This window comes from Aythya fuligula, chromosome 25 (genome assembly GCF_009819795.1).
Source record: "Aythya fuligula isolate bAytFul2 chromosome 25, bAytFul2.pri, whole genome shotgun sequence".
Taxonomy (NCBI): domain Eukaryota; kingdom Metazoa; phylum Chordata; class Aves; order Anseriformes; family Anatidae; genus Aythya; species Aythya fuligula.
In genome coordinates, this window is record NC_045583.1 from 2,059,229 (window position 1) to 2,082,743 (window position 23,515).

General features: G+C 56.4%; 1 protein-coding gene across 2 annotated transcripts; it reads left to right on the top strand.

Annotated features, from left to right (window-relative positions):
• The first annotated feature begins 958 nt into the window (after positions 1-958).
• On the top strand, positions 959-21,035 carry TAFA3 (TAFA chemokine like family member 3). Of its 2 annotated transcripts, XR_004254202.1 has the most exons (7): positions 959-1,090; positions 7,463-7,547; positions 7,677-7,792; positions 13,489-13,638; positions 14,132-14,256; positions 15,415-15,539; positions 19,715-21,035. XR_004254202.1 is itself a non-coding variant. In XM_032203320.1 (6 exons), exons 3-6 carry the CDS (start codon positions 7,678-7,680, stop codon positions 15,424-15,426), a joined length of 402 nt encoding a protein of 133 aa, XP_032059211.1. In that variant the 5' UTR covers positions 959-1,090; positions 7,463-7,547; position 7,677; the 3' UTR covers positions 15,427-16,396. The 2 variants fall into 2 exon arrangements, 1 of the variants encoding a protein (XP_032059211.1); XM_032203320.1 differs by lacking the exon at positions 19,715-21,035 and having other exon boundaries at positions 15,415-16,396.
• Positions 21,036-23,515: the final 2,480 nt, after the last annotated feature.

Sequence of the window (23,515 nt, forward strand, 5' to 3'; positions counted from 1 at the left end):
GGTGATCTCACGGAAAGAAAACAGCCATGAGATCTGCAAGCTGCCCACGTGTGGGTTGTCTGAACAGCTCCTTGGTCTGTGGCTCTTTGCTGAGACCTCCCTCCTCCGGGTTACCCCATCCAGTGCTCCCAGCTGCCTGGGGGCATGAGAGGTCTGGGAGTAACCTGTGAGCTGTCCTCAAAACACCAAGACTCAAACTGTTTGGGCTAAAGCAAAGAAAATAACTTACACCTAGTTCCAACCTGTCTCCCCAGCTGACCTGCAGCTGTGAGACCAACTCCTGCCCCTTCAGTGCCACACGCCGATGGCAGCAATCTCTGCGAAAATCTGACCTGGCTTTGCTTGTCTGCTGGTGTTTTACAGCCTGCTGCTGTCCCTGGTCAGAGCTCTGTCCTGGGGGGACCCACAGGGTTTTTTGGGTCCAGTCTGAGAGCTGCTGTGGGGGCACATCCATCCCCGGCCCGTTTCTCGGTCCCTTGTGCCAGGCGTGAGAGCGTCCTGCGGGGCTGGGCGCGGATCGGTGCCGGTTTTGGAGCTGTCAGCTCTGAGAAAGCCGCGGCTTTGCTGGGATCACCGGGAAGCCGGGGTCCTGCTGTTCGTGGGGGCTGCTGCGGGAGGGGGCCCCGCTGTCTGTCCGTCTGTCCGGTGCCGTATTTCGGAGGGAGGGACGGCTCCGGGCTCAGGATGCTCTCCGCTCTCTGACTGATAGCACCGACCGACCGGGGCTAACGGGGGGGGGCGGGCACGAGCCTTTCCAGCACGGACGGGGCCGGGGGGGTTGGGGGGAGCACCGGCAGCTCCCGCCGGTGCCGGTGCCGGTGCCGGTGGCGGTGGCGGGGCGGCGGCAGGCGGCGCTGCGCCCCTTCGCGCCGGCGCGGGCACCGGGGCCGCCCGGCTCCGCGCCCCGCCGCCCCCGCCGCGCCCAGCCCCGCCGCTCCGAGCCGAGCCGAGCCGAGCCGAGCGCTGCCGCCGCCCGGCGATGCCAGCCGGCCCCCGGCCGAGCGGCCCCGGGTGCAAGCGCTGACGGCGGAGCGCACGGACGGCGGCCATGGGAAGCGGCGGCCCCGGCCCGCACGGACGGCACCGGCAGGTACGTGCGGCACGGCCCGGTATGGCACGGCACGGCACGGTATGGCACGGCACGGCCCGGTATGGCACGGCCAGAAAGTTGGGGGCGAGCTGCGAGGGCGCCGCGGACCGGGGCCGAGCGGCAGCGCCGTCGGGGACCCTCGCCCCTGCCCGCCGCGGAGGGTCCGGGATGCCCGGAGCGGGGCCGCCCCGTCGGGGCCGTCACCGGGGAGCCGGGCCGGGGAAGGCGGCGGTGCCGGGAGCCTTCCCCCGGGGCTTGCCGCGGGGGGCTCGGGCGTCGGGCACCGACCGCGGGGCTCCGGAGGCGGTGGCCGCGTCCCGCGCAGCCCCGGCCGGCCTGGGGGGGGTGCCTGGGGCCGGCCCCGCTCCGTGTCCCGGCGGTGCGGTGATTCTGCCGGACCCGCAGTTTGGGGAGACAAAGCGCTGCTTGGGAGCTGAGGGGTAACAACCGTGCTAAAAAGCATCCTCCTCCTGGAAAGGGAACTCGAGACCGACCACTGCCTTCCCTGGGTGCAAGCTGCCCCTTGCAGCCAAAGCTTCGGGCAGCAGCGGGTGGGATGCGGGCTTGGATCTTCCTCTGCTTTGTTTCTCGCTGGTACAATTCCTTTGGCAGGGGAGGATCTGCTTCTGGCTCCCTGCTGGCTCGGGGGTGCAGGAGGGGAGCTCCTTGCACTGCTGGGGCTGCGAGGGGGGGCACGGGTTGTACCAGCCCCATCCCGGAGGCAGGCAGGAGCGGGTGCGTGCTGCAGCACTGGGCAGGGAGAAGGAGCACCGCTGGACCTGCCGTGCCCTGCTTGTGCCATCCCCATCAGCACCGTGCGAGGCTGGGGGGCCGTCAGCCCCCTGGGACAGCCCGTGGCCGTGTGGGGTGGCCGTGCCCTGGGACAGCCCCACCGGTGCTGGGCACCCACACCCAGAACCCGCACGGGTGAGAAGTGGAGCCTGCCGGGGAAAGTTGAGCTGTCAAGTGCTCTGCCTTCCTCCGCTGACTTGGCTGCTGCTGACCTTGGGCTCCAACACCCCGGTGCGTGGCCGTGCTCTGCCAGAGAGAGGTTCCTGGTGCTGGATGAGGCCGAGGTTAGAGCTGTCAGCAGAGCTGACCTTCAGAGCGCCAGCAGCAGCTGGAGGATGGGACTCACCGAGCAAGGGGGCAGCAATCAGGCACGTGCTTGGGCTGAATTAAAGTTAAAAACTCTCCTGCTCACCTTGGCTGGGAAGGAAACGCTGCGGATGCTGGAGGAATGAGGAAGGAGCTGGGAATCAGCCAGCACAGAGGAGAGGAGGGGAGAGCACGCCTGTGGAAGGAGTGCTTTGTGCTCCTGTCAGCTCCCCTGCTGCCTCCCTGCCGGGTTGCTGAGCACACGCCTGGCGCTGCCCTCGTGGGCACAGCCCTGCCGGGTGCTGGGGCTGTGGGGCCGTGGGGACAGACCCTGCAGGCATACCCAGGGTAGGAGCTAAAGTGAAAGGTATGGAAGGGCTCAGCTCAGCCTGGAGCTCAAGGCGGGCACGCCAGCCCCCTCGTGCTTCCCCCAGCTCTGCAGCTGCAGCCTCAGTAGCTCCAACTTCCCACCCTTGCCTTTAATTAAGCATCATTAGTGCTGTGGAGGGAGTTCTCTGTGGATGAGGGATCTGTGGATGTAGCCTGTCTGCTGGCTGGCTCTGGTAACCCAAAGCTGTGGGTATGAAGGGTGCTGCTGTTGTCAGGCTGTGTCCAGGGCTGGCAGCATCCTGCTTCCAGGGCCCCCGGCCGTGGTCAGGGCTTGCAGCTTGTCCCCAGGATGCTCAGCAGCAGAGGTCAGGGCCCGAACCTCACCGCCTGTGCAGGTCTTGCAGGTCTGAATGTTTCCTCGCCTGCCTGGGACAGAGGATCGTGCTGGTTTTCCCAGCCTTGGGTGAGGAGGGAGTTTGGCCCTCTCTGCCAGAGCTGCCCTGCTGCTTCCCCGCCCGGTTCATGGCTGAGAGCAGAGCCATGACGGAGCCTGTGCCATGCCTTCCCGGGGCACCGTGGAGGTGTCGCGTCGCTTGTCAGGATCTTCTGATGAGGTGTCAGCTTCTCTGGAGGCTCTGCAGCACCTCCACGCTGCTGCGATTGCTGCTGTGCTGCTGGCAGAGCTGCGCCCTGGGCCGAGGGGAGGGCAGCGCCTGTGAGTACGGAGCAGGGCTTGCTTATCCTGGCTCTTTGTCCTGTTCAGAAAAGGGCTCTGGGCTCATCGCTTCCCTCAGTGTGCAGCTGTGCGCTCCTGGCTCCCATCTGTGAGGTGGCCTGACGATGCTTCAGGGAAGTTCCAAAATAAAACTGCCCCCACCGACGGGCGGTGTGACAGCTCCTGCAGCTCTCACGGAAAGGTTTCTGTGCCTGCTGGACTCGGCGGAGGTTTCCTCTCCAGCCAGGGTGTGGGGCTGCCCAGGGCTCTGTGGAAGCAAAGCGCGCTCCTCTTCTGATGCTCAACAGAAACGCCAAGGTGCCAAGGTGTGCTGAAACAGCAGGAGCACTAAAATAGCATTAAAGAAACTGGAAATCTGTAGGTGTGCGCAAAGGTTGGTGGTGCTAGAGCCGCGGCGGGGAGTTCTTGGGCTAGCTGGCACAGAAACTGCCAGCCTCCCCCACCTTTTTGTTTCTTTTTTTGGGTGGAATTTTGCTAACTCTAATTATCCAGCTCACACGGACCTTGGCAAATAAGGCTCCAGACTCCCCAAACTCAGCGCGTAATTTGGCATGACAGAGAGTCCCTCATTAGCACCACGGGGCGCCGGGCTGCGCTCCAGCGGAGCTGCGGATGGAGCAGCCCTGGCTGCAGGTCACGGCGTTACGTGCCGCTCTAATGAAGAGGCAGAAGAAGTCTCCAGGTTCCACATCCTGCGACTTCTTCGAAGCGATAGCAGTGCTTCAGTGCCGAGATCCCCGTGGCTGCTCATGATTAACTGCTGCGTAGTTCGCTGGCACTCCCTCCTACGTAGCTCTGCGCTGTATTTAACAAACGTGCTAAAAAATTAAAAAAGCTGTGTGAAGGGCTGCGGCGCGAGCCAGGCGGCAGCACTGCGATGCTCAGCAGGGCTGGGGCTCTGCTCGGCCCCAAGAGCCGGGGTGTGCCCCCTCCTCCTGCCCAGGCAGGGGGGCTCCTGCTCCCCTAGGTCTGCTCTGGCCTCGTGTCCCTGGGGTGGAGGTATCTGCTCAAGGGGTTCCCGGTGCCCTCTGCAGCACCCGATTTTGCCAGGCACCATGGACTGAGTGGGGCCGGCCCCACAGCGTGGTGCCAGGGGGTGTGGGAGCAGCGTGCCATGGGGGGGCGGTGGCCCCGTGCCCACACGGGAGGGACACGGAAATACCTGGAGCTGCACTCGGTTCTGTCACGCTGGCTGTGACCGAGACTTATCTTCCGAGAGGTTCAGGCACTTCCCAGTTCCTCCGGGTCCCAGCTTGGACCAGATAGGTAGAAAACAGCTAACCAAAAATGTTAATGAAAAATATCACAAAATTCCAAACAAAATGGAACAGAGCGGAGAACACCGATATTTTCAATCAAAATTAAGTGCTTTGACATGCCAGAACACCGCTCTTCATTTCAAAATGACATGCCAGGCTGAGAAATTTCAAGTCAGACCAAACATTTGTAGCTGCAGTCTCACGATGATGGAGGTTGATAACTGTCAAAATAGCAATTTCTGCGAAGCTGTGTTTTTCTAAGGGGAATTTGTGCGTGAGCGAGAGCATCGAGTGCCTGTGGCAGTGTGGGGCTGAGGAGCGGAGCCAGCTCTGGTGGCCGCGGGGCTGAGCCCCTGCTGCTGGTGCTCCCGGTGCCTCCGTGTCCCCGCACTGCTCCCGGTGCCCGCGTGTTCCCCAGGCTGTGCCGCTGCCAGCGCTGTGCCTGCCGCCGTGGCTTCCCCACGAAGTGCAGCGTGGCTGGCGTGGGCTGCATTATTGATAAGTCCCTGTTTTATTTATGCTCCCTGGCTGTGGAACACAGCGCAGCCTTCTGAGCTAAAGATAGTTCACGCTGGAAGCGCATCCCTGTCCTGTGCAGGGTGGAGGCGAGCAGCGTGCTAGCTTTTTGGCTCAGCTGGGAGATCCGCGGAGGCCCCACACACCCATGGGATGGCAGCGTGTGGAGATACAGGATGGCACCGTGTCCCTATGGCCGTGATGGTGCTGCCTGGCCTTGCCACCGGAGCGGCTCTGAGGGCTGCTTGCTTTTTCATTGAGGAGCTGGTGCAGGCCTGGAGCTGGTGTCAATATTTACAAGATGGGCTGCGACAACTCCGGAGGGACTGTCGCCGTGCAGAGCGCTGTGTGGAAATGCACGCTCTGAGGAAACCTCCTGCAGATCAGATTCAGCTGACAGCCCTGCCGGAGGTTGCCTAAACACGGCTGTGCACGAGGCCTTGTCACAACAGGGGTTCTCACCCTCAAAGCCAGGCTCATTTGGCCAACGCAGCGGCTCAGGCCGGGCCCGGTTCCAGTCCCTCAGCCCCTCCAGGCCCCTGCTTGCCACTGCCTGGCCACCACCAGCTCGTCAGCAGCCACGTCTCTGGCAGCACCGAGCGGCTCGTTAGCATTCAACGCCTCTCCCGTGCTGCTCGGGGCAGGCCACAAGCTGGGAATACGGAGCCGGGAGATAAGGGGGAGCGGGTCCAGTGGGATGGGGTGCAGTAGGGTGTCCCTCGCAGCCTGGCCGTGCAGCCCCCTGGGCACAGCCAGGTCCTGTCCATGCCGTGGGTGGCTCCCAGCCCCTGCCCTGCATCGCTCCGGGTGCAGGGTGTGGGTGCCATTTACTAGCCCTAAATTCTTTTCTAGCCCCAAATGTGTCGTTACCAAGATCACTCTTCTTCTGGGAGAACATCAACATTTTTTGCGACACTTTCTGATTTTTTTTTCCCAGCTAGGAAAATCAAAATGGAAAAATATTGTTTTAAATCAGCATTTTGGAATGAAATATTTTTCATTTCGAAATGTCAGTTTAAAAGAGACCAATTCATTTTGAAATGCTTCAAACAAGAAATGCCCTTTACCACCTCGAATCACTTTGTTTTGATTAAAAAAGTCAGTGTTTTCTGTTCTGGCACTTCATTATATGAGAATGTTTCACCATCCCAGCCTGGGCTGGAACAGACACCAATTTAGAAGATGGCTAGAAATTAAAGATTTCTTCTTCCAGCAGCCCCGGCTGGTCCTGATGCCCAGCAGGCTCCTGCGGGGCTGGGGCACGATCCTGATCCTGATCCTGATCCTGATCCCAATCCCAATCCCGATCCTGATCCCAATCCCAATCCCTCAGGGCAGGTACCCACCCGCATGGCACCCACATCGCTGCTGAGCCTCAGCGTTGTAACCTCTCGTCTGTGCAGCCTCTCAGCAATAATTGACGATCTGGTGCTGAGCTTTTTGTAGGACCGTTACTTGCCTGGGTCTCTGCTCCCCACCTCCCTCGTCCCTCTCATCCTCCGTGCCCCCCAGCACCACGGGCCAAGGCCACCAGGCTCCTTTGCCAGCTCCCAGCTGTTTCCAGTGGCCGGTCACAGGGAGGTTTGGGAGGCAGCTCCCGCACCCTGTGCGGTGCCCTTGGAGAGGGGCAGCCCTGCCAGGAGCCAGCATCTCGTCCCCTCGGAGCAGCCGGTCATGCTGCGCTGCTCCGTGAGCATCCCTGGCAGAGCTGCGCTGCTCCATCAGCAAGATAAGCAGGTGGGCACCAAGTGCCAGCCCTTATTTCGGGGAAGCAGGTGTGCTCAGAGATAACGGTGCAGCTTTGTGCCTGTGTGCTCCTACAAATTTTGTGAGTGTGCTGCAGGAGGAGCGGCCCCAGAAGCTGGCATTGCTGTGGGATGCTGTGGTGGGGCTCCTGGCCCTGCGCCGTGCCTGCCTGGGCTGCTCGGCTCCGCAGCTCCCATATGGGGCTCGTCCCGTGAGCTGGAGGGTGGCTGGTGAGGGCGCGAGGTCCAGCGGTCTGTCCGGTGGTCGGTCTATCTGTCTGTCTGGTGGCACGTGCCCAGCCCGTGGGATCCAAAACTTGGGTGTCCCCATAAGGGACCCCCTCTGCTGGGAGGAGGAATGGCTATGGGTTGATTTAGGCTGCCTCTTTCCGCACGCACTCAGTGTGTGTTTGGTGTTTGTGATCAGCATTAATAACGCAACAAGCTGGAGTTTGCTCTCTCAGCAGTAAAACCACGGAACAACTCCTCTGAAGCAGGTGGAGTCACGCTAGCGTACAACGGGGCGAGCAGCATCACGGGCCGAGTGACCGGGGACATCCCTCTGAGGGTGGGTGGCTCGTGGGCGCCTGCCCCAACGCCCCCCGTGCCTCGTGCCCTCTCCGGTGCCCGGCTGCATCCCACGGGGACCAGTAGTGCACCCACGCCATGCTTCTCTCTCCCTTTCCAGATGCGCTGATGTCTACCCCCTGCAAAGACCCCTTCTACCTGCGGCTGGCAGATGCACGGGTGTTAGCGTGAAGCCCCAGTAAGAGGTAAATATCACTCGTCTTCACTGCTGCCGACGTGGCTCTTGCTGTCCCATGGCTGTGCCCCCGCTGCCCGGCCCCTCCACAGCCCCCTGTCCTCTGTACACCTCTCTCTCTTCTTGTTTTTTTTGGTAGAATGAGTGAAAGAGACATCCAAAGCTTGAGCAAATGGGTTTTAGTGCTCACTCTCTGCCTTACCACGCTATGGGGAAGACTGACACTGGCCTCCACCCACCACAGAAGCCATTCAGGTAGGGGAAGCGACGTCCATCCACGCACAACGCGCTCCTGCGCCGCTGTCCCGGGGCCTGGTGGGTGCCACGTGGGGTCCGTGGGGTGATGTGGCCCCATGCAGCCCATACTGGGGTGGGAGGATGAGGTCCCCGGTCACGGCACATCCCGCGTGGCTGAGCCGCTGCACGCCGGGACCCCGGGGTCTGTGCATGTGGGGAGCTCCCGGCCCCGCTCCTGGGACCATAAACCTGAGAGCTGGAGCCGTGCCCTGTAAGCGTCCAGCGCGGGTTATTTAAAAGCTGCTGTTCGGTGAGCCCGGCTGCTCTGTGGAGCTGGGAAGCAAAGCTCTTCGTGTCCGTATTTCCAGGTTATTACCTTATTAGACGGCATTCAAGGGTTAATTTGAAAACAGTTGTGCTGCTGCCTGACCCCACACCTAACCCTGTCCTATTTCTGTCATTTTTCCCTGACAGTTAAAGCACTTCTAATCCTATAATCCCCATCCTCATTGCTTAAAACCAAAACATATCTTCCAGAGTGACTCCATCAACCAGCTAGTCAGCAGTCACCTGCTTTGCCCTCATCCCAACCGCAGGTGCATGAAAAGATAAAATTCCTCAGTCACCTCTGGGATTACTCCTTGGCCCCAGCTCAGGACTCCCCAGGTGCTGGCAGGTGACCTGCAGGACCCGGGTGGGATCCTACCTGCCCCGAAGTGGAGCCGTTACCAAAAACACTGCCCCCCGTTACCAAAAACGCTGCCCTGGGGCATCGCCCCCGTGGGGTGTTTGCATCGGAGCGACTCCGGAGCGACTCAGGTGCTGTGCTCCCTTCCAGCAGAGCGAGAACCTGGGCACGAGCACTCAGCCCCAATGCCCAGCCCCGTTTCCCCGCAGCCAGGAGCGGTGTGCAGGGACGGGTGCTTCCTGGGGAAAGAGGCAGGCCTGGAATTAATAAAGGCGCGACTCACCGAGGTTTAAAAGTGCAAATGCCCCAGTGTATTTGTGGGGTGTGAATTATGTATAAATCTCTCTCTGTATGTGAGGAGACGCCGCTTATGTATTCATGTGTTCGCAGGCAGAGGGCTGGGGATTTTTCACTTGCAAAGACTTATCCACAGCGGACCAAATCTTGTTCTTCTTATTCAAGCAAATTCCAACCCACAGCAAAGAGGGCATAATAGGAGCAAATACTTAAAAGTTTGACCTCGCTCTGTGTCTATGTATTAGCAAGGTTTCTGCCTGTACATCCTGCATTTTTGGCTACTTGTGTGCTTGCTCTGACTGCTTCTTGCTTTCCTGGGCTGAGTTTCTGTCTGTTTGAAGCAGGAATTGTTAGTCTGCTTGTTGTGGTTCGTGGGATTCATTTCCCTCTTACCCGTCCTTTGTTTTTTCTTCATTTAGGTCAGTTTTTTTGGTAAAGGTTATGTTGGGAATGCACATTTATGAGGTTGCATTCTTAGTTGCAATGACATTTTTCTCCTGGGAAGCCCCCGTTGTGTTTCTGCACCTGGAGTTGGAGTGGCGAGGTGAGATGAGGCTGCTCCCCTGCACCCCGCAAACCCTAGGGTCAGAGGTGCTGATGGATGGACAGAGGGATGGACACATCCAGTGCTTTTGGCCACGTATAGTGTTGTGTTTAGTCACAGGTGTCACCTGAGAATGAAAAATTGCAGAGGGAAATACGCAATCGTGAAAATATAGCCACAGCTCAGAGCCTTCGAGCTCATGAATTTCTCGAAAGGAAAGAATGTGTGCAGAGCTTCTTTGTTAGCCTTTCAGGAAAACAATGCATTTTAAGCATCTGGCTTTGGAAATAAGGTCTGATCACTTATGTTCACCTCACATGTGGAGAATGCTAATGTGTGCTAATGTGTCAGAGCAGAGCAGTGTCCCGGTGTATGTGGTTGCATTTAAATAGCCACGTGAACCATGCGCAGAGACTAAGTTGTTTGGAAATGGAAAAGGAGACTCCTCGGTGAAGAATGATTCACCAGCAATTTAATCCCACATAAAACTTGGTGAGCTTTATGTGACGAGCAAGCCTCGCTGGTCTACATACAGCTCCCAGAGGTGGCCCCAGCGCCTTCAGATAAGCCCCTTCATGCTGATAAGCACAGTGCCATTTTGCCTTCCTTCACATTCATCACTCGACACAGGGCAGAAGTAAGGACCTGGTCAGCTGGGACTAGCTTTCAGGAGATGAGGTTCTCTAACTGAAAGGAGAGCTCCGATTTCTGATATCTTCAGAGATTTACTGGCCAGCATATTGCTGCTTCGAGCGAGGACAGCAGCTAAGTGGCTTTTATTTGTGAGGTGCTTCTGCAAGCTTCCCTCTTGTGTGGGGAGATGTTGGTATCCCCCTCATGCACAGCCTTTAAATCGAGCTGGGATTTTTTCCTTAGCCATCTTCTCTAGAAGCTGCAGCTGGTGCCCCTGCTGTGGAGGGAGATGCTGCGCGGTGGTGGCCGTGTCCCCCGGCTGCAGCGTGCCCAAGTTGATTTCTCGTGTGTAAGCACAATCCCAGCTGCTCTCCATGCACCCCGTGCATCTGTTTTCCTGTTTGCAGATCTGGATAAGCAGTTCCTGGGTGTGTGTGCACTTGCACGTGCCACGGAGGGGAGTATGATCTGAAGTTTTGATATGACGAGGTAGTAAAAAAAAAATCTCAGCAGACGTGCAGTGATAATGAGCAATAAAAACAGGCCCGCTTCTCTCCAAAAGCTTTTTAAATAATGCATGCATCTAAGGCAGGAGTGATTTTTAAGCCTTTAATTATTTAGGGAATATTAGCAGTGGGGTTGTCGCCACGCAGGGCCGTCTGTGGGCACTCGGCCCCAGGCTGTGCCATCCGTGCACTGAGGGCACCGGGACCCCGCTGCCCTCCCGGCCCCTGCCCGGTGCCCCCGTGCCTCGCAGCCCTCCCGAGGGTTTAAGGGCATTGCTCTGCCCTTCTGGACACTGAGGGTTTGGGCTCTGCCCAGCGCTTACACTGCACTTGATTTCATTTTGCAACTTCCCACCAGCGAGCAGATATTTTACACCGAACATGTGGAGCGGTGCCCACAGCTCGCTGAGACAAAGTGTGTCATTCCAGGTTGTGCCATAAAAAACATGTTCTGCCGCTCACTTAAAGGTCAGCCAGAGTAGGACAGCATTTTTATTTTATTTTTACATGCAGGATTCAAAAGCCTTGTGCTTTTACAATGCCTTTATGGTTCTGTGAGATAAGAGGTTCTTAAAGGGCTCCAGGGGGGGAGCAGCAGTTAAATGGGAGGGAGAAGCGTGCCAGCAGCTCTGGAGCTTGTCCCAGGCTCTCTGGGGTTTCCTGCACTTGGTGTTAAACACACCACCGGGCCTGCATTTTTCAGCCCTATCTGCTCCAAAGTTCCCTGCTGCTTGGCAAGAGAAGCTCTGCAGGGAGCCCGGGGGCAGCGGTTGCTCTCCTGTGCCTGTGCTCAAATTCTCAGCGATTCCTTCGCACACCTTGCAGCCCTCACAAACCTCGGCCTGCTCAGTGAGGGGTCCACAGGAGAACAGTGAGCCCCTTGTGGCCCGTGTGGAGCTCAGGGAGCTGAGATGTGTCACGGTGCTGGGGGGCTCTGCCCGGCTCCCCTGGGGCATCCCCCAGCTGCCCTGAGAGCATCCCCTGTCTGCCTGGGGCCTTGCCTTCCCCAGTCCGTGTGCCAGGGCAGGAGGCAGGGGTGTTACAGGGGTGTTACAGCAAGGAGGGTGATGGAGGTGGCCGTGTCCGTCTGTCTGGGGGGAGCTCAGTGTCCGTGGGCTCCTGGACAGCCCCTGGTGTGTGGGGTGGGCTGCGGGTGCCGTGCTGCAGCCAGGCAGCCGTGGTGCTGCTGGAGAGGCTGGCTTCCCTTTATCTCCCCGCTGCACCTTTTTGAGGGAATTAAAAGGGTTTTGGCTTGTTAGTGAACTCCTATTGAATGGCTGTAATGAGCGATTTCTCAGTTCTGCCCAGCTCTCCCTCTGCTGAGCCTTTTCAAATTAGCTGAAAACAAGAGGCTGGGAGCTGTGCAGGAGGGGCAGCGGGGTCGGGGACAAGCTGTGGTAACGAAGCTCTGCAGGGAGGGAGGCTGCAAAAAAAGTCAAGCCTCCAAACACGTGCGAGAACCCAAGTTGGAGGGTAAGAAATGCTGGGTTTGGGCCGGGGGACGTGGGTCGTGGTGTGCGGGGCAGTGAGTGACTGTGTGGGGCTGCCCAGGGCATGGAGGGGTCAGGCAGCCAAACCCAGGCACCTCTGCTCATTCCTCAGTGCCTGGAAAATCCCATTCACCACAAAAACAAAGCAAAGCGTGGTCACGTTTATTCTGTAATGGGTTGCTTTCCTTTTCACTTTCAGCAAAGTCTATCATTTCTGCATACAGAGAGTGGAAATCGTCATTAAAACTGAATTATGATGGCATTTAAAAGGGAGGATAAAATGTATGGCCAGAGATGCTATTACAGAATACTTCCAGGATAGGTAATTGTGTAATTATTATGGGCAGAAATGAAAGTGATGGTTCATTAAAAGAAAATGACCATGAAATAACAATAAATAAAGGCAAATAATTGCACAGTCTGCCTTACCCACGTGCCGGTGGGCGCAGGGTGTGTGGGTCTGCAGGTCCCGGCCGGGGGCTCTGTGGCACAGCCAGGCCCAGCCAGCACCCACGGGGGCTGCACTCGGGTCATGTTCACAGCAGGAGGTGAGATCTGCGAGCAGAGGGGCTTCCCCAAGCCCCCCACCCTGCTGGGGGCTCCCTGGGGCTCCCCATGCCCTGGGAGGCAGCAGGGGACGAGCTCCTGTCCCCAAGCCGAGGGCAGGCAGCCAGGAGGGCGATGTGACCCATGCTTGCAGGGGACAGCACGCTGCAGGGACGTGGCCTCCTTCCCCTCCTCGCTGCTTGTAGCACGGGGGTGTCTGGGCACGCAGCTCTGAGCCTGCTCCTCCGGTGCTCATTAACCGGGGCCTGCCGGGATCACTCGCGCTCAGGTCATGGGAATAAAGCCTATCCAGCCCCGTTTGGCTAATTTGTATTGTGCTTGTGTGGGCCATTACCCGGCGAACTTCATTGATTTGCGATGCTAACTAGCTTCTAAACCCAGATCCCAGAGGTGATAAGCCAGCACATTAGTTTTCTTTCTTCCTTAATATTTTAATGGCACGGGGAAGGGGGGAGCAGCAGAACAGCCCGGGTTTCTGATGAACAGCGTGACATTTCTGTGTCGCTGCAGGCTGCAAGCACAGACCTGGCTCTCCCTCCTCCATCCCAAGGGTGGTGCATGACAGTGTTGTGTTCAGCTGCGGGGCTGGGGGTGGTGTTCCTCTGCTGGAACCCAAGGCGACACCGCGCGCCATCCCCCCTTGTAGCAAAGCCTGCAGCTCGTTATCGGCCCCAGTTAATTAATGCGCTCGTTTGTTTCAATAAGGCTTTTGGCTGGGCCATGCAAAGCAGCTACTCATTTTGCTTGGTGGGATGGGAGTGGGAGCTGTAGGACTGGGAGCTCATACACAGGGGTCTGGAGCAGGACCAGTGCTTCCCCTTACGGGTGGGCTGGAGAGCTGCGGCACCAAAACCTGCACCTGTGGCAGCCCCGGGGAGCCACCCCTGGGGTCAGGGCAGCCCAGCCCATCCCTCAGTCGTAGCACGTGTTGGGGGGCCGTGGCCATATCCCCCTGTGACATGGTGATGTGGCTGTTTCCCCTCCTGCAGTACACATCGAGCCCGGCACCTGCGAGGTCATCGCGGCTCACAGGTGCTGCAATAAGAACAAGATCGAGGAGCGCTCCCAGACAGTGAAGTGCTCCTGCTTCCCGGGGCAGGTGGCGGGGACGACGAGGGCGGCCCCATCCTGCGTGGACGGTGAGTACCGTGGCCGGCAGCGCCTTCCTGGTAGCGGGGGGTTTCTGCCTGCTTCAGCCTGTCCCGGGACCAACTCGGTCCCACCGCCTGCTGCACTGAAGCAGAGGGCACAGGGAGGTGTTTTGGGGGGACATTCCCCTGGCCCAGCTGCGGTTGTAGGGAATGGGGCTGCTTCCCCTGCTCGTTTGGGAATGAGGACAGGGCTGATGTTTTGTCTCTTACTGGGGACGGTGAAAGCCAGTGCGATGCTTTGAAGGCAGCTGGATCAAAAGCAGCCCCCATTAGGAGAGGCAGAGCCGTGCAGAGCCAGCCCAGTGGCACAGACCCCAAACTGTCCATCCCCAAAGGATGCGGCTCCTGCATGGCCTGACCCACACGGGGCCTGGACCTGCCAGCTGTGCTGTGTGAGGACGTGTGTCCCATGGCACCCCCAAACCATCCCCTCGCGTGGTGAGCCCAAACCAGGCCACGCTGACGGCCCCTCTCGTGCCAGCCTCCATCGTGCTGCAGAAGTGGTGGTGCCAGATGGAGCCCTGCCTCGACGGGGAGGAGTGCAAGGTCCTGCCCGACCTCTCAGGCTGGAGCTGCAGCAGCGGCAACAAAGTGAAGACGACCAAGGTACGTCCATGCTGCAGGGGCATCTCCCAAAACACCCGGGGAAGCATCCCTGGAGCTGGCGGGGGGACAGGGCCGCGCTTCTCCTGGGTACGGGCACACCAAGGCCCTCAGAGGGACAGGGTGAGCTCACCCATAGCGGTAACCCCGTGTCGGTCCTGTTGCTTTGCCCATCCAAAACCCCTCGGGTGCGTGGCTCAGCCCCAGAGGCCGTGCAGGGGCTCTTGGCCCCGAGCCCCTGGGGCCGGGGCTGCTCCACGTGGCCCCGCATCCGCCTGCACGCCCCGTCTGTGGCAGTCAGCTGTGACAGAGAGCTACATGATTATTATTTTCATGGCTTGCTGAATGCCCCAAAGAACAAGGTATAATTAAAATTTTATCAAACTCATTAGTAATTACACACATGTCATGGTTAATCAGTTGCATAATTTTGTAATCATTGTTCGTATAGTCGAGTGTAATTATTCCTTATGCTTTAGCTTTTCTCACCCCACATCCCCTGCCGTAAAATTATCGTATTAAAAAAGTGATGTGGGAGTTTTTTTCATTATTGCTATTATTTTGGAGCACAAAAAGCACTTTCCTGCTCAAGTGTTTTTGTGGATGTCTGAGAAGGTTGCTCTGGCCTGGGCACCTTTGACTGACCAGTAATTGCAGCATGACTTTTAGCTCTTTGTCTTTTCCCCTTCTTTGTACTATTTATTTGTTTTTCTCAGCTGCTAACTGAGCCCGAAGCCTGCCTGTGCAGACAGACCCCAAAGTGGGAGCTGTCACCAGAGCAAGGGGCTCGCAAATAATTCATGAGCTGAACTTTGAAACAACCACCCTGTCAAACGCAAAGAGCAATTCGCATTTGCACCCGCTGAGGCTGCTCACGTAATTCCTGCATCCAGCATCAGCCGGTGCGTTAGGTCAACTGCCCACCGCCAACAAATTGACCATTCCCATTAGCAAAGACAACACCAAAAAAAACAGTTCTTCAAGAAAAGTGTTTCAAACACGAAAAGAGAGGGGCACATGTCCCCCGTGGGTAATCTGCTGCTGGGGGAGGTGGGATGTGGCCTCTGGAGACCCCATCACAGACCTTGCTCTTGGTGTCACCAAGGTGCCACGAAGCAGCCGGGGGCTGGCACCAGCCCGACACGTCCCCTCTGCCCACAGGTCACCCGATAGCACCCCTGCGGGGGTCCCTGCTGCATCGCCCGTGCCGTGCCCGTGCCGTGCCCAGGGGCAGCGTGCTGTGGTGCTCCCGTCCTGCATCCCGCGCCGCCGTCGGACCATGCCAGGTACGGGTTTGGAGCAACTGCTGCCACCCAGCTTCCCGTCCGGCTGCAAGAATGGGGCCCGAAGGCAGCTGCAAGACTCCTGCTGCTCCACGGCCCCCTTCTCCCCCATGGACGTGCTCACCGACCAAGGAATGGGTTCATTCTCCCATCCTCTTAAATAAAATGCTCCGATCACGTAAGAGCTGTTGATGGTTACAAAGACAAACAACGGTCCCCCAAACCAGGCTTTAATCACAGCTAAAATAGCGAAAATCATTGCTGCAGGAGTCACAGGAGTTACCCCATCTCCAGGATCCCAAATCAGGGTCACCACCAGGAGCTCAGAGGCTGGTTGTGGCACGGTGCTGGCCCTGCAGCGGCTGCAGCCCCGGCGTGGCTGGCGCCGTCCGACACCTCCGGCACCGGAGATGGTAAAAGTGTTTCCGTGGAGCATGCTGCTGGTTTTTCCTTCCTCTGTAATTGCATTAATCAGGCTGCCAGTTTAATATCAGTTCCCCCAGTGCACGTCCCAGGCACCAAATTACTGCTCATGTCCGCAATCAGTCCCAGAAGGAAGGGAGGGGGATCCCCTCCTGTCTGCGGGGCCAGTCGCGCCGGCCGTGGCGCAAAGCTGTCCGGAGCCCAGCCCGAGCCAGGCGTCGTTGTATTGATCCAACCCAATGACACGTGCATCATGCTCGGCCTCCAGGACACGCCGTGTCCCCGGCCCTGCAGCTGGGGGGCACCGGGGGCCCCGTGCTGCCGCTGCCAGGCTCGCCATGGGGGTGTTTCGGTGACGGGGCACGCCGTACCTGCTGCAGACGCGATGTAAATACCAGACTGTGGAAATAATTAAATTCATTTTAATCTCCGCAAAAGAGCTTTTCATTCCAAGGCAGAGGGGGCTGCAGGAGCACTTTTCTCACCACCCACAGGAAAGGCAGGGTGGTGGGGAGGTCAGGGGGCTCTGGCCTCACCTCGCCGTTCTCCCTGGTGCCAGCTCCGAGCCTGGTGCTGCCTGGGGTCTGCACGGCACCGCTTCGAGCTGTGGTCCCTTCTGATGAGCACGGGTGGCATCACCGGGGGCAGCCTGAGCCTTGTGGGGACGCAGAGCTCTGTTCTTGTCCCCTGGCTGCCCTATACCCATCCCACAGTGGGGTCCATGCGGAGCCACCTGGCTGCCGCAGCCCTGGCCAGCCTCATTACTCATGCAAGTACCTAATCCTCCAGCTCAATAAAAATCTTTGGGCTGCGACTTACGCTCTCTAATTGCACGTTGCATTAAGGAGGCTTAGTCTTCCACATAGCCAACCCGCAGCGGAAGAGTTTGGGCTGTGCGCAGCGGGCTGCTTCTCATCCCAACCGCACTGGTGTTGGGATGAGTTCTCCTGTGCCTCCCCGTTTCAGCACACCAGGATCTGACCAGACCCAACCCCTCCACTCCTGTGTCACAGCCAGGACGTGCTGCCAGCACCACGAGAACCCTTATTCTGCTTCAAGCCCCGCGCGATTCCTCTGTTACGAGCATAGGGCTCGCGTGTTTTGTCAGCAGCTTCTGCTGATGTTCGTGGCACTGCCTGGAGTGGGCTGAGGGGCAGCCGTGCAATGCTGGTGCACAGGCGAGCGCTGCAGGAGCAGGACATGGCAGCTCCTGGAGGAGGGATGCACAGTGGAGCCTCCATCCCTGCAAAAACGGAGCTGAGAGGACGCAGGAACAACGCTGGCAGCTTTGTGTGCCCCCAGATGCAGAGCCACACCTGGGACATCTCGCCTGCTAAAAACAGCAAAGGGAGGGTGGAAAAAAAAAAAAAAAAAAAAAAAAGCAAATTCAGAATAACCAGCAAGAGGTTCCCGGTGTCCTGGGCAGCCGACACCACTGGGGGACGGGGAGCAGCTGGTTTGCGTCCCTCTGTGCTTTCAGGCTCGATCCAGCTGGCTGGAAAATGGCATTTCATCGCTGTCCTCAGCTTCTGTGGGTGCGGAGGGGCTTCTTCTGACTGCTCCTTGCTCTGCCCTTTGCAGCTGCTAATGGAGCTGGAAGTTTTAATTGATTCTCCTCCTCCGGTCAGGCACTGACTTCACTGTCTGCACAAGCACGGAGCGTGCCCTCGGGTCTGCTCCCGATGTTTCCCTGGCATTATTATTCCTTGCTGCAGTTACTGCTGCCAAGGCTTTTAGGACTAGTCTGTGTGCGAGTGAATTCTGGTAAGGGACATTTAAGCAGAGAGATGCCAGAAGTGCATGAACGCAGAGCAGGCCTGGAAGGCAGCAGCAGGCGGAGGCTCGCTGAGGCCATGGAGCTCGTTGGACCCCGTGAAAAGCCCCATTGAGCACTGGTCCTGCAGCCCTGTGGGTGCTGGCGTCATGGCTGCAGCATGCATGAGCTGCAAAGGGTGTGCAAACTGCACTGCCCTCCAAGCAGATCTCCAGTGCATTGGCTCCATTTTGAAGGCAGCTCTTCAGCCACAAATGAGCTGCACCTGGCAATGCCCACATGCCCGTCTCCAGCCAGACCTGCAGCTGCTCCCTATTAGTTCAAACGATCTCTGGGCTCTCGGGCTGGTGAGCGCTGGTTTAATGCCTGCCTCACTCCAATATTGAAAGCAGCCCACGTGAGGGAAAGAAAAATGTCTGTTCTGGCCAGCAGAGGCTAATGAGCTCATAGCAATCCTAAAATGATTGAGCATTAAGGTCTCCAGGACTGGCTTTGTTGAGCACATCCCGCACCCCATCCCCGCTGCCCCTGTCCCCCCTCCCCGGGTCAGGCTGGATTTGTACAGCCCCCACCTGGAGGCCGCCCCCTGCCCAAAGCCCCACCTGCCAAATGCGCAGTGGGAGGCTGTTATTTGTAATAACAAACACAACTTCCCTCCGTCAGCTGCTGGGAGCGTCCCTGCTTGGCTAAGCGTAATTGTAGTGAGCCCATACCAGTAAGGATCCACTCTGCACAAGCACCGAGCGTGACACCTACATGGATACAGAAACCTTTTATTGCCCGCGTAATAGCCACCCATAGCACTGATTTTTCACTTACTGCAATACATGGCTTAGGGAATAAATAGCCCCTTGGTGTCTCCGCTGAGTGCTGACCTTGCCTGTTGGGTACCACTGTCAAAGCAAAGTATACAAATACTGAAAATCACCAGCTCCCCTCCTGACAGGTAAATGCCTCCAAGAGGGAGCTGCAGCCGCTCTTCCATCTCCCTGCTCTCAGGGAGGGTCCCAGGAGCAGCAGCACAGCCAAACCCAAGCTGAGCGTGGCCTTACCAAGCAGTGTGTGAGCCACCGGGGGAGTTTGTGCTGCCAAGGTCTGTAAGTCACCGGAGGGGCCGTTAGTCACTGAAACCCATCTCAGTTAAGGTGCTTTCAATATCATCTCCCTGGGTATTATAATTATGCCCCATTCAATTAGTCTTCAGGGAAAAAAAAAAATATAGCCCTTTGTATTAAGGTTTGGCGGAGAATTATTACAGGGTGAATTAAAAGACTAGGATCCCGTTTTACTTCACAATAATAAAGGCATAATGTATAAAATACCAAAAATTACAAGCTGATTAAATTTAGAGCTGTGCTAGGTGGTGAAATGAAAGGTAAAATGAGACCCTTAGAGCAGCTACGACGTGCAGTACGAGGGGGTGTATTATCTGAGAAATAAGATGGAAACATAATTAACCATCCAGCATTACGCTGAGAGAAGGAAAATTGAAATGGGAGAAAAAATTAGGTGAAATTGCAGAGCAGGCTCATTTATTTCGGCTTTATAAATCAGCGCTACCTGTCAGCAGCAGCGCGGGGCTGCTCGGAGCAGGAGCTGTCCGAGGGATGCCGCGGCGGGGAGCTCGTGGCGGGGAGCTCACCCCACCCGGCGTGGTGCCCCCAGGGAACCGCACGACTGCCCCGGTGCCTCTGCCTCCTGCAGCCCCTGGTGAGTGATGGCTGAGGCTGCTCTGTGCCCAGCCAGGGCCTGTCCCCTTCCCAAAATTGGTTTGCTTTCCCCCAGGTTTTGCCGCTGCCGCTGTTGCCACCCTTGTTACTCCTGCCAGCATCGCTCCCTCCGTCACCTCTCCAAAGACTTGCCTTCGGTGGCCTCTTGCAACGATGAGTTCAACAGCCCAATTTAGGGCTGGAGGAACATTTTCTTTTACTGCCTTTAAATTTCTTCCTTTCAGACTTAATTGGATCTCTTTTCCTTGTAGCAGGAAGAGAGAAGTAACCTCTGCCACCTCCATCCCACTGCTGCCATTCAGTTTGCTCCTGCCTGGCCACTTGGTTTATTGCTGCTTTTACAATGGATTCAAACAAGGACAAGAAAAAGTTTTGTCTTTTCCAGAAGCCACAAGATTTTTGCTAGAATCACAGCAGCTACGGAAAAGATTCACCATGCAGCTCCAGTGCCGTGTTTAGGAATGCAGGAAACCAGCCGGCGTATCAGACCCGGAGCAGTGCGCCTCGTCCTGCTGCCAGGGGAAGGCACGCGCAGCGGCGTCGGCACTGGTGCGTGTTTGCACGTGTACCTGAGGCTTAATATTTTAAATAGCTTAAAGTTTGCTAGCATCTCTTGCTAAGAAACTGGGTACATTTTTCCCTCTGTTGTGCCCAGGAGCAGGCGCAGCCCTGTTGGAGTGAGGCCGTGCCTGTGCCCCTGCCTAGGGCAAGGCAGAGGCAGCCCCAACCCCGCTCCTGGCACAGCCCTGCTGCAGGCACCCTCCTATCACCCATGCTGCGACTTAGTAAAAGTGCAACTGCCCAGTGTTTGCTCTGGTTAATAAACGGTGATGGCGTTGTTTGAAGCATTAGATGGCTCTGCCAAAAAAATGCAGCCTCATGTTTTATTCAAACGTGCATTTGTGGGGATGTTCTTAAGGGAGTGAATAAAATATTAATTTGGATGTTATGGGGTAATAAAAGCGGAGCCAGGGCGCAGCCCACGCTGCCGGCACAGACCCTCTCCAGCTCTGGATTGCCCAGCACGTTTGGAAGCGCTGGCAGCTCTGCCACCCCCAGGCCAAATGCATGCAGGGCTGGGGAGGGCTGCATGGGCACCAGCTCGCTCTGGGCAGACTATTTACTGACGGGATCAGGGATTAAAGTATATTCTCGTTTCTATAAAGTGATTTCTAACCTTGTTTTCCTGCTGGGAAGGCTGCAGTGGCTGGAGCAGAAACGGCACCGTTGGCTTGTGCAAAGCAGCAAGGGAGAATGCAATTTAATTTGAGCATTTCCCAGCTTGTTGTTAATCTCCCGATTTACTGCTGGTATTTGATTTCTGTAGCATTACTTCATGATAAAGGGATTAGCCAGGACCATAGGTCTGGTCTTTGATGCTCATCTGCTGGGGATTACTGAGAAATTTTGTAGTTAGTTAATGGGTCAAATAAGTAAAAAATGAAAATATGTGTATAATTTCGTTGACATTTGCAGGACCGCATTAAATCCGTGATCTAGCACTTGCTCTCCTGGCCCATTTGGCATCCCCTGCCCCCATCTCATGAGGTCCTGATCCTTTACTTCCATGTCCAGAGCCCCAGAGCTGTAAAGCAAGAGCTGCTCTGCTGAAAGCATCCCCGGCTGCCTGGCTGCTGCTCTGGCATGCTCCTGTCTGCGGGGCCAGAGCCACTGAAAGATGCTCCTGGGAGAAGTGGTCTTTGCCAAGTGTGGAGGAGAATCTCCCTTCTCCAGCAGAAGGGTTTTTCCAGTTTTAATCCAGGCCAGCAGCCTGGGCAGCCACCGGGCACAATGCCCCTACCTGGAAGGGCAAGCACACAGCCACGGTCCTGCTGAGCCTCCAGAAGTGTTTCATGAGCAGGGAGACACAGAATTGATTCATTGGTAACAGGGTGAGCTGCACAGAGCCAGCACCGAGTGACGATCCAATTAAACACTCGTCGATGCTTTCGTATTAGTGGGCGCTAAGTCAATCAATTATTTAAATAGCACGGGAATGATGTCCTGTGATAATTAAAGGGGCTGAAATCATGTTGCGTTAACAACAATAATAAATATTATGGATACTCAGTTCTTTTTAAAAAAATAAATGATTTCCTGAGATCTGAAATCGTTCCAGGAGTTGCAAGGCTGAGGGGATATGAATATGGATCAGCGGGATTATTACACATACCAGCACCAAGGGACAAAATTAGAGAGTGTTTAAAATTCTCTGCAAAGACAAAATGTAGAATCTGAAAACTTTTGCAATCATTTATAATAATGAAATTTTGATTAGAAAGCCAGAATCATGCATAAATTACTGCATCAGCCTTCAGGGCCAAACAGCAGCACAGGCGCAGTGGGTCCGGAGGACACGCTCTGGCTGGGGCCGGCACGTGGAGGGGAAGGAAGCCTTCTCCGGGTATTTTCTGCTCTTCCATAGCAGAGAAAACAGTATATAAATTATTTAAACAGGCAGAAGATAATTAACACTAATCAATCTGGATTCTGCCCAGGTTATAGCTCTGCAAGAGCATTAATCTTACTAATTACTTAATATCACTAACACAGATTTCAATGAGTTCAACAATGCATTCAGTGAATTCAGCTTTGAGTAATAGATGTAAAGTGATTGATTTTGAATTGAAAAGCCCCTCGGTACCACAAATCTGACCATTTTATTAATCAAATTATCACTTTTAGGTCATCCAGGAAGGAGCAGCTCAGTCTTGCAGGAAAATATTTCATTACACTGATGGGTTATTCCTGCATTACATTAGAGATTGTTATTTCAAGAACATAAAGAAGAAATTAGACCAAATTAACAATATCTCTGATAACTTAGATTACAGGGTGAGCACTGAGGTTAAAAGCATCGGTCTGACCCATGAAATCTGAGCTCACATCTCGCTCCGTGGTGCATCCAGAGGGTTTGGGCAGGGGCTGCCAGGCACGTGGGCCAGCAGCACGAGCCCTCGGCAGCGCTGCCCCAGATGCCGTTGGCGGTGCCTGTGCTTGCACACAACGCCCAGCATGTGCCAGGCTTTAGTTGGTGCCATCTGGCCTGAAAGAGGCTTCTGAGCAATTGAGGTCATTGCGGATATTTACAGCCCCGGCGGGCCCCGACGGCTGCCGAGCAGGCAGAGGCACCGTGAGCTGCGAGGCTTGAGGGTTTTTGTGCCAGCTCTGCCCTGCACCCCTCGCATATGGCACAGGAGCTGCACCCATCCTGCTCGCCCCCTCCTGATACCTGCCCATGACAGTGAGGGGTGTTCGGGGCTGGTCATGGTGTTGCCATCCGCAATCCGGTGTGTTGGGAGCACGGGGACCCAGTGCACGCCAGGCTGCGTCAGCGCCTCCCACCCCCAGCTGCTGTCTCCGAAGCCACCAGGCAGCGCAGTCTGTTACGTTTCAGCCTTTCCGCTGTGCAAGGCACAGAAACCAAGAGAAATGAAAAGGTGAGAATGCATTATTGATTAATTACTTAGTCATCTCCTGGCTGTTATTGAGCACAGCTGTGACTTTGACAAATTGCTCCTCAATTTTTGTGACTGATGTGCGATTTGAATAACGCAGTTTTACGAGGCTCCTGTTAGAGGGTGACGTGGAGTGTGAGCCGGTGTCTTGCAAAAGGCGACGGTGTCATGTTCCAGTAATTGATGGCATTTGCAAGTGGTTAGCCAAAAAATAATTAAGCAGTGTGATATTTTGTTTGAAAGGAACTTTGGGTTAATTAATTAGTTGAGCTGACGCTGGGATATCAGCTTTTTATTGTCATATTGACAAGTGAGCTGCTGCCATCGCCACATGGTGTCAGACCAAAGACTGGGCCAGGGGACACCGATTCTGTCCCCAAGGTTTCCTCAGGACAGCCGGCTCTCTGCAGGCTGAAGCTGCTCCCACGGAAGGCACTGTGTGGCCGTGCCATCCGGCCGATGTTGGGCTTTGGCTCCCCGCCTTCCCTTTGGACCAACGACCTCGCACAGCGGAGCACGGGAGGCACACGCAGCGCAAACCTGCAGTTTCTAAAAGAAAATGCAGTAAAAATCCTTCTCAGGAAATTGGAGGAT